Below are 13,805 nucleotides of genomic sequence, written 5' to 3' on the forward strand. Positions count from 1 at the left end.
GCATAGCAAATCATCTGAATTTCAACAGCATCAGCTATATTTCTTGCTCTCCTTTCACATCCCCTCCATGAATCATCGCGAGGGACGCAGCTCCTGCTGCATCCTCTCTCCTGCCCCTCCCCAACCTGCCGCTACGAGCTTTCACTAAGGAGCATTTCCCATGTCATTGCCTGCTTGCCATGGACCCTACCCCATGTCTTCAAATCACCCACCAGGGAACACTCGCTCACAACATTTGATGTACCCCCTCTAGAAGAGATTACTTCTCTAAACATACCAGTGCTTTGGTACCCACCCGTTAATTCCGAGCACTACCCCACCCTGAACATTCTTACCGAAATATCATTTGGGGGAACGTTACACCGGTTATAGATAACGGCTGGAAATCGAATAACGTATCGTTACATTTATCGTTACACCTGCAGATGGCATGCTGCCGTTGAAGCGACGGGGGGATGGGGGAGGCAGGGGAGAAGGAGAAGAAGGGAAGCAGAGAGGAGCAGGGGAGAGCAGAGAGCAGAAAGCATCGTTGGACAGAGGGCAGCAGAGGGCAGCAGAGGGCAGAACACAGAGCAGTTGAGAGCAGTTTAGAGGATGGAAAGGAAGGGAAGGCGAAGAGCGGGCAGGAAGAGGTGGTGGTCAGAAGGGAGGATAGATGAAGGGTGGGGTGTAACCACTAGAACAGCAGCATGGGTGCAGAGGCCCCCGCGGGTGCGATAGTGACATAATGGCGAAGGCTGGATGAAAGATCGCCATGGGAAACGAAAAGTGCTGTTTGTGTAATTGGACTTCATTCCCCTCTCTAGACCTTCATTTCTCAGTTTCAAGGAACCTGAGAGGTTGTACGTAGAGATTCAAATGTATCCTGCCTCACATCCTTGTCAATGGCCCTTCATGTGCTCTAAAAACCACATCTGCATTTCCAACCGAGTTGTACAGTACTGAACTCTGACATAGGGAGGACAAGAAAACCTCAGTCAAGATCATGTCGTGTGGCGGATAAAGTGCAGTCGACCTCTAGGACAGGAGGATGCCTGAGATGTCGGGCAAGGAGAGCGGGAAAGAGGTGGTATGGAAGGATAGTGGTGTCCCGTCAATGAAGGTGCTTGTTTATTCTGTGGTGTCATGGTTTGATAGTATCGAAACAGATCTCGGGAGCGCAGATATGCAAGACAAGAGACTCTCCTGACTTCGCCGTTGGACTGGGCGACAAGGTGAGGGCGCGGCGTTGCATGTCAGTGCGTGATGAGGGAAGCAGGTCTACAGCCAAGGGCAGCATGAGTTGGAGTTCGCGATCAATCGTTACAACGACGGTTATGTCTACGTTGGGGTCGCTGTTCCGGTGAGCTCGGCTCCAGCTGGGGCCCTTCTCGGCCTCCTGACGAGGATCGTAGACGATCCACTTGCAGCAGACATGGTGTAGAAGATGCGCAGTCGACCAGGTGAGGAGGAGGGACGAGGAGAGGAAGGAGGAGAAGGCTGAAGCTTGAGGCAGGTCTGGTATTACTTCGGGTGCGGGTTCACAAACGCGCTGAGGAACGGATGGGATGACGTAGTGAGCAAGGAGGTGAAGGAGCGCAGCTGATGCCAAGGTGGAACTGAGCATGACACGAGCAGGTTGGTGGGCCCGAGATGAAAGTTCCAAAGTTGCAAGTTGGTGATCGCGTGAAGGCGCTACTGGACATGGACACGGGACAGGTGCGCGATTCCCTGTTAGTTATGCAGATGTTGTTCAACCCCCTTCCAGCTGCGATTCTCGATCTTCAAGGTAGATGAAGGATTGTGGAAGGATATCCCTGGAATGGTGAGATGGAGTTGTTGTGGAAGGAGGAAGTGAAAATGTTTGCAGCTGGAAGGGATCAAGACCCCAGTAGTTGCAGCATGCTGCATACAAGTAAGATTGCGCTTGATGCGAGGAGTTTCTGAGCTTGAGGACCAGGAACGAGGGGACTCAGTTACGCTAGTCGCTCCGTCTCGGGCAAAAGGTTGCGATGCTTCATCCACTCGATGATTTAGCTGACGTTGCAGCAGATGAGCAACAAACTAGAAAGAAGTCCGATCGGTTGTTCGCTCTGCACTGTCATCTCCGTCCCTTAACTCCATTTCAGATATGCTCACGTACAATCAAAAATAGTTTCCGCGATCCGACAGATCACACAGAACAATTCAGACAATGCAAGATAGGATGTAACGATGCTCCATGAACTGACGATTGCATAGCAGAATGCTGAAGACAACTTAGCACAGCGAACTCGCCCAAGACGAGCTGCGGGCTGGACCCAGAGGGCGAGTGAGAAACAGAGGCGGTACGAGAGTGAGTGTTGGAGTACAGGCATTGCGGTCGGTGGAGGATGTTAGCCGCACGAAGCCGGAGGAGGAGGAACTTGCAAGCTCACTCAAGTGCGCGACTACCTCTGCTGTCGCCCTGCATGATCATGATGTTTAGGGTCGAGGAAGGAGCAGAGAAAGGAGGAGGCAAGGACGGGCTCTCTGTGCACGAGGAGAAGCGAGCGAGGCGCCTTAACCTGCCTTTCGGTTCGAGCCCAAGGTGAAGATGCAGAGTCGGAGGATGAGAAACGCGGGGATGGAGAAGGATAGGAGGAGGAGGAGTCCAGAGAAAGGGAGTACAGCGGAGCGAAGAGACAGGGAGGGGCAAGCGTGGAGGGCGGGGGGTTAGTAGAGGTCAGAAGTGAGGAGGCAGAGAGTAGCAGGAGTAAGGAAGGGAAACGTCTTCAACCAGCTCATTGTCTGCCAGGAACTTTCAGAGGAGGCAAAATCTCGGAGCAGACAAGACAACCTTGCGCTTGCCGACTATGTGAGAGTTTTTCTGCTCCTTCATTCGCATCATCTCCTCCTCTCGTTGCCCCTTTTCATCCTCCTTCTTACCCGCTGTATGCAGCAATGTGACGGTCCCCAAGAACAATGAAGGACGTCGGGACAGCAACGGCGTCCTCCTCGATGAGGGCAGCAAGGATCAGTTGTTCAGCAGAGATTTCAGAAGGTCGCAAACTTTCACACGCTCCTCTCTATCCCCCCTGCTGCCATTTCCTTGTACACGTTACTTACTCCACGTGGTGAAAGCAGGGGCAAGAGCAAGATCGCAACAGCCCCTGACGGCATGAAGAACGCGCTGAGCCACGGCCCTCCTCCCGTCCTCGTCAAGCTGATGCAAGAAACGTCCAGACTCCCGATGCAGCAGCTCCCTCCCCTCCAGAGGTCGATGCGAGGTCACAGTGCAGGCGACGAAGGATCGCTGGCTTCCTCTGTGTTCGGCAATGAGCCCGTTCATGAGTCGCACAAGCCTCTGACCAAGTACTTGTCCTCCTCCTACAAACCTTCCCTCTCCCTCCTTCCCTCTCCCTCCTTTCCTCTCCCTCCTTCCCTCTCCCTCCTTCCCTCTCCCTCCTTCCCATTTGACTGTCAGTCACACTCCACGACAGATCTGCATACATCAAGAGGACGTCTAAGATCAACGATGTGCCTTCTCATCGGATCGCACGAGGTTGTTTGCAAGTAGAAGAGCAGCAAGATAGGAATGGATCAGGAGAGGAGAAGAGGGAGGACGAGAGGACGAGCAGGAGAGGGAGAAGGAGGAGGAGGAGGAGAGGTATCTTGACAGCATTGTTCCAGGGCTTGTTCCAATTTCAACTAATCGACTCGATATCTCGATGCACGAAGAGATCATAGGGTGGAGCACTAGCTATAGGAAGGATTCCATAGCCGACAGCTCTGTTCTCATGGGCAGAGGGTTTCAAGAAGAGGAGGGGAGAAGGGGAGAAGACAACAAGGTAACGTCTGTTGATACTCCATCCTTCCGCTCAGTCGGCTCGACAGGACGGGGGCTGGAAGAGCCTGGATGGCAGCCATGGAATCTCAACGGACAAGATTCGCTTCATCGAGCCCATCTCGGACATCGTCGTGCCCAGTAAGAGCAACTTGCTCCATCTGCCCTCAGGGCCTGGTCAGCCTCCTCCTTTTGCCACCATGGTATTCTGACTCGCATGTTGCCGCTTTCAGAGCATGTTCCAGCTCCCCGGTCGGTTCCCACCATGAGCTAGCGAAGTGGGAAAGGAAGCTTGTGTACTTTATCTTCTTGCCTGCCAGACATGACTTACCATCTAACGCCGAACGCATCATGTAAACATTGAGAACAGAGATGTATGAGGTAGAGGTCAATGAAATCAATTTTCATCACGTCTTGGTGCACCAGTTTGTTTCTTCTTCTCTTGTCCTTATCCGTCCTTTACCATCGCTCTTGCCACAGACTCGATGCCATGTTGAACAATTCTTCCCTCCTTCCGATCGTGCAGTTGAAGTAGATTAGTCTCATCTCTTCCCGCTAGTCTCCTCTCTTCCCGCTAGTCTCGTCTCTTCCCGCTAGTCTCGTCTCTTCCCGCTAGTCTCGTCTCTTCCCGCTAGTCTCGTCTCTTCCCGCTAGTCTCGTCTCTTCCCGCTAGTCTCGTCTCTTCCTTCCCGCTAGTCTCGTCTCTTCCTTCCCGCTAGTCTCGTCTCTTCCTTCCCGCTAGTCTCGTCTCTTCCCGCTAGTCTCATCTCTTCCCGCTAGTCTCATCTCTTCCCGCTAGTCTCGTCTCTTCCCACTAGTCTCGTCTCTTCCTTAACGCTAGTCTCGTCTCTTCCTTCCCGCTAGTCTCATCTCTTCCCGCTAGTCTCGTCTCTTCCCGCTAGTCTCGTCTCTTCCCGCTAGTCTCGTCTCTTCCCGCTAGTCTCGTCTCTTCCCGCTAGTCTCGTCTCTTCCTTCCCGCTAGTCTCGTCTCTTCCCGCTAGTCTCGTCTCTTCCCGCTAGTCTCATCTCTTCCCGCTAGTCTCGTCTCTTCCCGCTAGTCTCATCTCTTCCCGCTAGTCTCATCTCTTCCCGCTAGTCTCGTCTCTTCCTTCCCGCTAGTCTCGTCTCTTCCCGCTAGTCTCGTCTCTTCCCGCTAGTCTCATCTCTTCCCGCTAGTCTCATCTCTTCCCGCTAGTCTCGTCTCTTCCCGCTAGTCTCATCTCTTCCTTCCCGCCCTTGTCTCTATCCAGGGCATGTCCTGCCTAGCATTTCACCCCCTTTGCCCCTGACTACCCCAGCCATTTTGGTTTTCCCTTGACGATGCTGGTCCTTTCATAGTAAGCATGAGGGGTATGTTGACCACCCTACCCTTTTGTTATACTTCATTCATCGTCCCCCTGTGCACGTATCTACCCTGTGGTCGGTGAGAGTACCCCGCCGCTCCCATCAAGAACATAGTTGATTGGGGGTAGGGTGGTTGATATTGAAGTCTGTTGTTACTCAAATGGGGGTCCTGATATCAGGAGGGGTGGTCCTCTGAAACTCATTTGGCTGCAGCGACAGCGGCACGCGTCTATGGAAGAAGGGGAGGAAGGGAGGGAGGGAGGGGGGAGAGGAGGAGCACGAGCAAGGAGAGGAGGAGATGATTTCAGAGTATGTGAAAAGAAGATAAGGAAAGGAGGATAGGCTGATGCCACAGACTAAGAATTGTCGATGTAGAAGGAGGGGCAGCGGCAGGGCAGAGGCAGAGGCAGAAATAATTGCATACGCAAAAGTAGAAGCAGAGGCTTGAGGGACAAGTTTTCTGACAGCATTGGTTTGAAGTTGTTTATGCAACTGTCACAAGGACATGTACAGCAGTGAATAGACAAAAAGAAGATGCTGTAGTCGAAGAGGAGGTTCTTCAACTGTAACAAGCAACCAAACAAGCCATGTGCACAAAGCAAAGTGGAATGCAAGCAAACCTCTGCATGATAATAATCGATGCAAATCCGAGTAGATAAATCAGTACATGGAGAACAAGGAATCTCGGACTTACATTGTTGATGGCGTCCTGTGAACGCGAGTTGGAGAAGGATGAGGAATTGATTGAACACACCTTGCTTGCTGCTACTTGATTGATGTTCTCAGCTTGAAACAGCTTCTGAACGCGACTAATTGCAGGTGGAAACTATCACCATGGACCCCGCAGCAATCGAGTTTCTTCAGAGCTATGAAAGCGAGCTGGTGGGCATGCAGCGACCGGACAAGGGAGTAATAAATGTCCTGACCATGCTCGCGTCCGACAACATCGACGCGCCTCCAGTTGCAAACGGCATCGTAGCCTGTATAGAAAAATGCATCCGAATGGTACAGTCTGCTTTCTTTGTGCTGCCCCTGACCTGGTTGCCGTTCAGTTTCCCCCCAACAAGAAGCTCATCCCTCTCTACCTCATGGACTCGATCGTCAAGAACGTCGGAGCCATCTACACACATCTCTTCGTGCAGGTGACGTCGCGCTTCGCCTACCGCGCGTCTTGACGTCTTGGCTGCTGTCAGAATCTGACAGACATCTTCTGTACCTCGTTCGCTGCTGTGGACAATCAAACGCGTGCATCCTACATCAAGCTGCTTGACACATGGAAGGTGATACTGTCGCCTCGATATGCCTCCTGTTCGCTCAAATGATGTCATCTCACTCGATCTTCCAGGCTCAATCTGTCTTTCCTCCCGCTAAGAACGAAGAGATTCGCACTCGTCTCGCCGCCATGCTCCAGGTCAAATCTCTTTCCCCCCGCATCAGGAAGTGATTCCTCCCCTCAGTCCGGCATCCCCTCCAATCGTCCTGGACTAGACCGGCGACCAGAGCCTGAGAGGAGGGGGATGATGCCAGGGGTTCCAGGTACCAGGAGCTGCGCACTGAAGTGCCTCCTAACGCGGTTGGCTGCAGGGAACGGGTCTGGGATGATGCCTGGGTACCACGGGGGAGGAATGCATCCTGCTGTTGGGATGAATCCAATGCACGGAAACATCCCGAACAACCCGGTCACAGTCTCATCCATACAAGAGCAGCAGACTCTGCTGCAGAACAGAGTGAGTGAAACAGACGACGAAAAGGAACTGGCTTACATTCTCAACAGGTGTATGGTCTTGTCAACTCTTTGATGCCGCAGCAACCTGCTCAGGTGATTGTCAGCAACTTGACATGACGATGATGTTGAAATTTGACTTGCTGCATTAGCCGAACATGTTCAATGCTCCCCCTCCGATGAGTCAAGCTCCTCAGCACTCAATCATGCAACCTCTTGGTGGCAACTATGGTGGTTATCATAGTTCTGGGATGGGAGGGAATGGGATGATGTCAGCATCGCAGGTGTGCATTGTCTTGCGTGCTCCTGCTGTGTCCTAGCCGCCTCTCTCCTTCTCTGCTTCTTAATTCCTGTCTTACATGATGTCCCACTTCAATGCTTGCACGCCAAACTTCTTCTCGCTTCTTCTACCCCCGGCAGTGTTTGACCAGATTTCTTAGCCCATGGGGTTGTCGGGCTTGCCTCCAAACATGCAGGTTGGTGTTGTTGCCTTGAGCTGGCGTATGAGGATGGAGGAGGAGCACGAGCGTGACCCTTACGTGCAGATGATAGAATCTCACCTCCTTCCGCAGCCCAACCCCCTCCAACAGTTGTTGGAGGATTTTCAGCTTCAACAGGGGCTCAAGGACGCGGTAGGAGTGAAAGATTCCGTCGTGAGTAATAAAGTAGGAATATCTGATATTTCAAGCATGCCTCCTGCTCCTGCAGCCTCTCAGGAAGAGTATGCTCCAAGGCAGCTCAACAGTAAGGATCTCAACAGGTTCGATCTTGTTATTTGCTTATTGCTTGTGATCTATTTAACTTGCTGCTTGCGGTCGTCTTTGTTTGCTTGTTGCTTGCGATCTTTTTTGTTTGCTTGTTGCTGTGTATGAGTTTGGGTTTTGAACCAGGTTGTCCCCTTCTCTCATATGTTTAATTGCTCTGCTCTCATTGCTGATCTGTCTGGTTTACATCTCCTTGATGTTCATCTGCTCGTCTTCATAACTGATCGTGCTTGTTCCCGTGATCTGCATGCTCTGAATCTATCTCTCTCTCTCTCTCTCTCTCTCTGGCTGTCGCTAACTTCCTCTTACAGTCGGGAGGTGTTGGACGTGGTTTACCGGCTCTACGAGGGTCAGCCCTTCATCTGCAAGACAGACGGGAGAAGATTCAGATCACAGGAGGATCTCAGCAACCACCTTGACCGGTTGTTTGAGATCAACCGGGCAAAGAAGGAGAACTTGGGGGCACGAGAGCGGCACTGGTTCAAGGTCATCTCCGAGTGGACCGCGTGCAAGGACCTTGTCCTCCGCAAGCCTGTCGATCTGAAGGTGCAGGTGGACGGGCAGCCCCCACAAGAGAGCGCAGCCTTTCAGGAGAGCGTCGTGCCTGCTGACGACGGGGCGTTCACCGGGGACCCTCGATGCTCAGCGTGCAGCGAGAAGATGAAGAAGGAGTATGACAAGGAGGAGGATCGGTGGGTGTTTCGAGGAGCCGTCAGGGTCAACGGCAACGGGCAAGTCGACAGCGCAGGTCTCTTCCTGGTGCATCAGAAGTGCTACCAGGAGGGCGCCACCTACTCCGACGTCCATGTTGCCTCGACTCCTCGTACCCAGGAGGCGCTCAGCAGCTGGGGCTCGTGAGCTGCCTCTACCTCGGCTATGCTCCGAGGCTCCTCTCGGGCGGGATCAACAGCTGACAGCGCTGGAGCAGATGAAGGCAGGACTAACGAGGGTACGACGCTGTCAGTTGACTGGTCTGCTGCTAGTGGAGGACTTGGAGAGTGGAGGGGACGCGCTATCGTTGAAACCAGTGGAATGTTGGGGGCCAGGTGGTGGAGGAAGAGCTGGAGGAGACAAGAGATATTTTTTTTACAGGAAATGACACTTGTGGGGATCATGTTAATAAACTTTCTTATTCTTCTTCTTGCCCCCTCTCCTCCACCACCACCATCACCATCGCTGTGATGTTCTCCTCTCTCAACGCCCCCATCGCTGTTCCTCATAATCATCCGATCCGCTCGTTCAACTCTTCCTTGCTCGCAGACAGCATGTACCGCCGGTGCAGGAGGGAGTCATGGCGCTGCAAGTCGAATTCGGAGGAAGGATGCAGCTCATGCCGGTAAGTCCCGTAGGCGTCAAGGTCGTACTCTGACATCGGAAGCACCTCCTCTACAGGGACCCACCTGCTCCTGCTGCTCCCCGTCCTACTGTACGCCTCCACATCCGACTTCACCTTCACCAGCCACCCTCGCCGAGCTGGTGAGAAGAGAGTCTCCGGCGTCTCCTCGCCTCTGCTGGAGAGGAAATCGGTCCAGAGCGAGCGGTAGGCAGAGAAGCCGAGGATGGAGTGCCGCAGGTTCTGGTAGAGGACGTGACGGCCGATGCTCTGAGCGAGGGCGCGGAGGATGACGAGATGATGGTCGTCGAGGATCGTCTTGGGGATGTCAACTCCCTGCCTTGACAGCTTGGAGATGAAGTCCAACACCAGGAAATCCTCTGAGCCTGCAAGACTGCAGACGGCGATCTCGTCGACCTCGGCAATTGTGAACGTGATGAGATTTCCCTTATGATCTAAGAATGTGAGATACGACGAAGAGGAAGAGGAAGAGGAAGAGGAAGAGGAAGAGGAAGAGGAAGAGGAAGAGGAAGAGGAAGAGGAAGAGGAAGAGGACAATGAGTGTTTGCCCCGCCTTGAACCCACGGTCTTGTCCGTCATCGCTATAGAGTTATGCACCTCCAGTAGCAGCCCCTCTCGTGGGGCGAGGGGAGACTTGGTAATCACCCGAACAACCTTGAATATGTTGCTCACCAGCACCTTGCAAACATCTTGAATGGCGTCAGAAGAGACGATCTCACGAGCTCTGAATGAGCCATGGGTCTTAGAAAAACCTCTTCCTCCTTCTCCTCCCTTGTCGTCCCCCACCACTACGTTGGACTCCACTGCCGGCCTGTCGTTCCGAACAAGTTCTCGCCCCGCCAGCAGCTCTTCCTCCTCCTCGATGCCTGAATCCTGCGCAGTCGCGAGGTTGAGAGGCATGCTCATCAAAGGCTGCAGTGAGCTGAGAGCGTCTCGGAGGGAGGCAGCAAGTACAGCTTCAGCTGCCCACGTCCTCTCGGGGCTGGGGCCGAAGCAAGAGCCGTAAGTCCAGCCGATGCTCTCCAGGGCGATGCTCACGTTCCCTCCTATCCGCTCATCGCTGTGAGCTTCCTTGCGGTAGCGAGAGCGGAGCAGCTGCTCCATGGTGGTGTGGGAGCCTTTGAAGTCTCGCTGACGTTGCGTGAAAGCTGTCTTCTTGTGTGAGGACGAGCTTCGTCGGTGACTGCTAGTCTTGGATCTCGCGGAAACGTCTCTGCCTCCAGGAGGAGGAACGATCAAGAAAGAGCTGGCTCTGGAGTCGAGAAGCAGGAGGAGGAAGAGGAGCCGGCAAAGTTTGGTCGGCATCCACATCATCAGCTTCACAGATCAGCTCGCAATAGTCTCGCGCATCCTCACTCCCGTCCTCGCAAAACCGTCACATGCATGGAAAGCATGTTTGAGACGGATCAAGAGAGGAGAGCAGGGAGAGGTCTGAGGTAACGTGATCAGGTGTGATGAAAGTAGGACAAGAGGAGGGCGAGGCAAGCAGAGCAAGCAGAGCAAACAGGGGGCCAACTGTTGGAGGTGCTTGAAGAGCGTTTACTGAAGGGTTTATTGATAAAACTGATAAACGTACAGGAAGCCTGGCAATCATGCAATAAAATATTGATACTTGGTCATAAACTATATTTCAGTCTTGCTCCGGGGCGGGGCCGCAACTTAATAAGACCGTGACTATCCGATGGCCGGGCGGCGAATCAGTGAACCGGGCCGGGGTGAACCCGGCGTGAGTGTGCTGATCGGATCGGACTCCGCAGGCCCGGGCCTCGTCGGACTGCCAGGCTGTCTGATAGTCACTGAGTCAGCACCGCCGCAAGTGTTTTCAAGCCTGAGTCACTTTGAAACGGTCACTGAGTCACCTCCTGACAACTTCGGAAGCGACCGAGCGGTCAAATCCAACTTGCAAGTTTTCGAAGCCTGTCGATGTGCTATGAACTATCAACAGGTTGTACGATCCGGGCTGGCATGTGTTTGTGGTCGATCAGCCGCTGGTGATTATCAGGGCATCCGAGTCCGACGTTCCCTGCTTGTGAGTCGTGCATGCACGGTCGCTTGCGTGAGGCGGACAGACAAGGTGAGACCACTCTCCATCTCCATTGTGCTGCCGTCACCAAGTGCGAGATTGAAGCTCTTGGGGGGAGTCTGACCTGCGCGCTGCCCCCCCAGGGCCTGACAGGAAGAGACGAGATGCAAAGCAAGGTTCAAACCCCCGAGGAGATCCTGCGAAGAAGGAGAGATTGCAATCAGAAGTGGAGGGAGAACAGCAGGAGATGAAGAGTGACGAGATCGAAGGTGTCGAAGGAACTATCAAAGGTGTACAACAAGAGATGAAAGATATACGCCACGAGATCGCAGGTGTGCGAGGAGAGACTGAGGGTGTACAGCAAGAGATCATGGATGCATTCAGGCAGATGCAAAATCAAGACGACCCAATGAAGAAGGAGGTGCTTGTGATGACTGTAACTGCGCTTCGAGATCAGATACGGCGACTTGAAGGGGACATAACGCGGCTTGAAGGGGACAAGAAGCGGCTTGAAGGGGACAAGAAGCGGCTTGAAGGGGACAAGAAGCGGCTTGAAGGGGACAAGAAGCGGCTTGAAGGGGACAAGAAGCGGCTTGAAGGGGACATAACGCGGCTTGAAGGGGACAAGAAGCGGCTTGAAGGGGACAAGAAGCGGCTTGAAGGGGACAAGAAGCGGCTTGAGGGGGACAAGAAGCGGCTTGAAGGGGACAAGAAGCGGCTTGAAGGGGACAAGAAGCGGCTTGAAGGGAACAAGAAGCGGCTTGAAGATAGCAAGGAGCAGCTGAATAACATTCTTATCCGGCAATGTGCACAACTTACACAGAATCCCAAAACTTCCAGACCTGAAGGTGGAGGAGACTTGAAATGTGACAAGCAAGTAGTGTATCAGATAGGGAGTGATTATTGGTACTTCGATGGAGAAGATGGAGCCCGATCGTAGATAAATCTGCAGCGCAACACTTTGTTCGAACGTTCAGGGGCTGGTATGTCTGTGACCTGTACAGAGACGAGGGGAAGTATGTGAGATCATAATCCGCGAAGAGCATCATAATTTCTTCACCGAAGCTTGGAAAGTTTAAGGACATTTTGAATTATGGATCGCAGCGATATTTCTTGCCGTTGTGGTCAGACGAGGAGATGTCACTCTTCATCAATATGCACAGGGATCGTATTGACCAGAGTGAAGCAGAGAAGATCATAGAGGATTGGGGCAATGCGCCTAGAAAATATGCTCGGCCGAGGCAGAAAAGATGATCGTTGAGAGACTTGTGGAAAGTGAATTTGATCATGTTGTTGAGTTTGCTTTTTCGGATCCTGATTCTGGCTATCAGTCAGCCGCAGGTAAAGCTTTTGAACAAGTTGCGCACGAGATGCTGAAGGGAGGAGGAAAATACAGAATGCATAGGCTGGGTGATGGAAATGCGTGGGAAGAGCTGAACTTGAAGCGATGCTTGTACGTTGAGTTCCAGTCATCAATTAGAGACTTGCAAGAGCTGAAGATCACGCCGAATGGATATTATAAGCCTAAGGCATCAAACTTCCCTTGCATGGATGCGGTGCGCTTGTCAGCGAGCGGGGTACTGTACACGTTTCAGATGACACGGGCGCAGACACACCCGATCGAACTCGAGCTATTACTTGTCATGTTGAAAGCTCTGCGAGCCAAGAACAAGTTTCAGAGGGTATCCGTTGTGTTTGTTGTGCCTTCGGGGCATGATGAATGGTCCTCCTGGAGACAAGACCAAGACTACACATCTGAGGGAGTGAAGGCAAGCAAGGAGCCGGAGATTGAAATGAGGACAGTCACTCAGTCAACCTCAAGAACAGCGATAGTCCTCAGATTTCGATCAGCTGCTTCTGCACTCTCTCCTTCATCTTCATGTGTCGCAAGTCAGGAATGCAAACTGACAGGGTGTCCAGCAACGTATAGAGCTTTGCAGGAGCTTTGAGATCTTTCTATTTGATTTATACAAACATGCATACTCATACACGGCATCGAGCTACTGTCCTGGTCGAGGTGGGCGAGGTTTATCTACCTGACACATGATTGTTTTCTTGATCGCTTCATTGCATTATGCTTCTCCATCCTGTCTCCCTCCTCCACCTCTGCAAGTTGCCGCTGTGCTATCTGCCCTCCTCCTATCGCATACGATGAGGAGGAGGAGGTGAAGGTACAGACCATCCTCTACCCCTCGCCTACATTGTTGCAGCAGCTTTCTTTCCTCTCCCGCCTCCTCTCTTCTCGATCCATCCCTTCCATAAAGGAGGGCAGGGGCCAAGGCGGGGACACAGCGGGGTGAAGTGAGGGATGGTGGAAGGACCTGGGGAGGAGGGGATGGAAGGGGCAGGGGAGGGCAGGGGAGGGCGAGCAATGCAGGGAAGGAGGGAGAGGGAGGGAGGCGAGGAGTAGGAGGGGGAGGGAATCAGACGAGGTATGGAAAAGGAAAACTCTCCGCCTCCTTATCTGAGTTTGGGAGAGGGAAGATTAAGGAGGAGATCGAGCAGCAAACGGCACGATCGAGACCAGTGAATTGGTGAGGAGGCAGATCCAGGTCCAACACAATCTGCGGTGATCCCTTCTTCTTCCCTCCCTCCCTCCCTCCCTCCCTCCCTCCCTCCCTCCCTCTGGCCCTGTGAGATCCCCTGTCCGTAATTGTATCCTTCAGTGTTCCAACGGGTTCACCTCGCCCTGGTGTTGTTTCTTGTGGAATTTGTCGATTTTATATGTGCGGCGATGCATGCGACCACCTCTCCTCAGAGGTAGAGAAAGGAGGGGTGATTGGATGGAAAGTCACGGGAGGGGGCCCCGGAGC

The 13,805-nt window shown here is 53.0% G+C and overlaps 5 protein-coding genes across 5 annotated transcripts; 4 read left to right on the forward strand and 1 right to left on the reverse strand.

Annotated features, from left to right (window-relative positions):
- Window positions 1–3,115: 3,115 nt before the first annotated feature.
- On the forward strand, window positions 3,116–4,193 carry GUITHDRAFT_152858 (hypothetical protein; the record flags this gene model as incomplete). Its single annotated transcript, XM_005831687.1, has 5 exons — window positions 3,116–3,312; window positions 3,441–3,502; window positions 3,631–3,788; window positions 3,835–3,961; window positions 4,018–4,193. 5 exons carry the CDS (start codon window positions 3,119–3,121, stop codon window positions 4,056–4,058), a joined length of 582 nt encoding a protein of 193 aa, XP_005831744.1. The 3' UTR covers window positions 4,059–4,193.
- Window positions 4,194–5,962: 1,769 nt separating this feature from the next.
- Window positions 5,963–8,473, forward strand: GUITHDRAFT_139398 (hypothetical protein; the record flags this gene model as incomplete). Its single annotated transcript, XM_005831688.1, has 11 exons — window positions 5,963–6,133; window positions 6,181–6,270; window positions 6,322–6,408; window positions 6,474–6,539; window positions 6,586–6,664; window positions 6,713–6,855; window positions 6,903–6,947; window positions 7,292–7,327; window positions 7,397–7,504; window positions 7,568–7,611; window positions 7,927–8,473. 11 exons carry the CDS (start codon window positions 5,963–5,965, stop codon window positions 8,471–8,473), a joined length of 1,416 nt encoding a protein of 471 aa, XP_005831745.1.
- A 364-nt stretch (window positions 8,474–8,837) lies between these two features.
- GUITHDRAFT_139399 (hypothetical protein) lies at window positions 8,838–10,280 on the reverse strand (the record flags this gene model as incomplete). Its single annotated transcript, XM_005831689.1, has 1 exon — window positions 8,838–10,280. One exon carries the CDS (start codon window positions 10,278–10,280, stop codon window positions 8,838–8,840), a length of 1,443 nt encoding a protein of 480 aa, XP_005831746.1.
- A 1,301-nt stretch (window positions 10,281–11,581) lies between these two features.
- Window positions 11,582–11,755, forward strand: GUITHDRAFT_56728 (hypothetical protein; the record flags this gene model as incomplete). The annotated part of the gene is made up of 1 exon (XM_005831690.1): window positions 11,582–11,755. A coding segment is annotated over one exon (174 nt), but the record flags the coding sequence as incomplete, so codon positions are not given.
- Window positions 11,756–12,242: 487 nt separating this feature from the next.
- GUITHDRAFT_109193 (hypothetical protein) lies at window positions 12,243–12,941 on the forward strand (the record flags this gene model as incomplete). Its single annotated transcript, XM_005831691.1, has 1 exon — window positions 12,243–12,941. The coding sequence occupies one exon, from the start codon at window positions 12,243–12,245 to the stop codon at window positions 12,939–12,941; it is 699 nt and encodes a 232-aa protein (XP_005831748.1).
- Between the last annotated feature and the right edge of the window lie 864 nt (window positions 12,942–13,805).

This window comes from Guillardia theta (genome assembly GCF_000315625.1).
Source record: "Guillardia theta CCMP2712 unplaced genomic scaffold GUITHscaffold_38, whole genome shotgun sequence".
Classification (NCBI taxonomy): Eukaryota; class Cryptophyceae; order Pyrenomonadales; family Geminigeraceae; genus Guillardia; species Guillardia theta.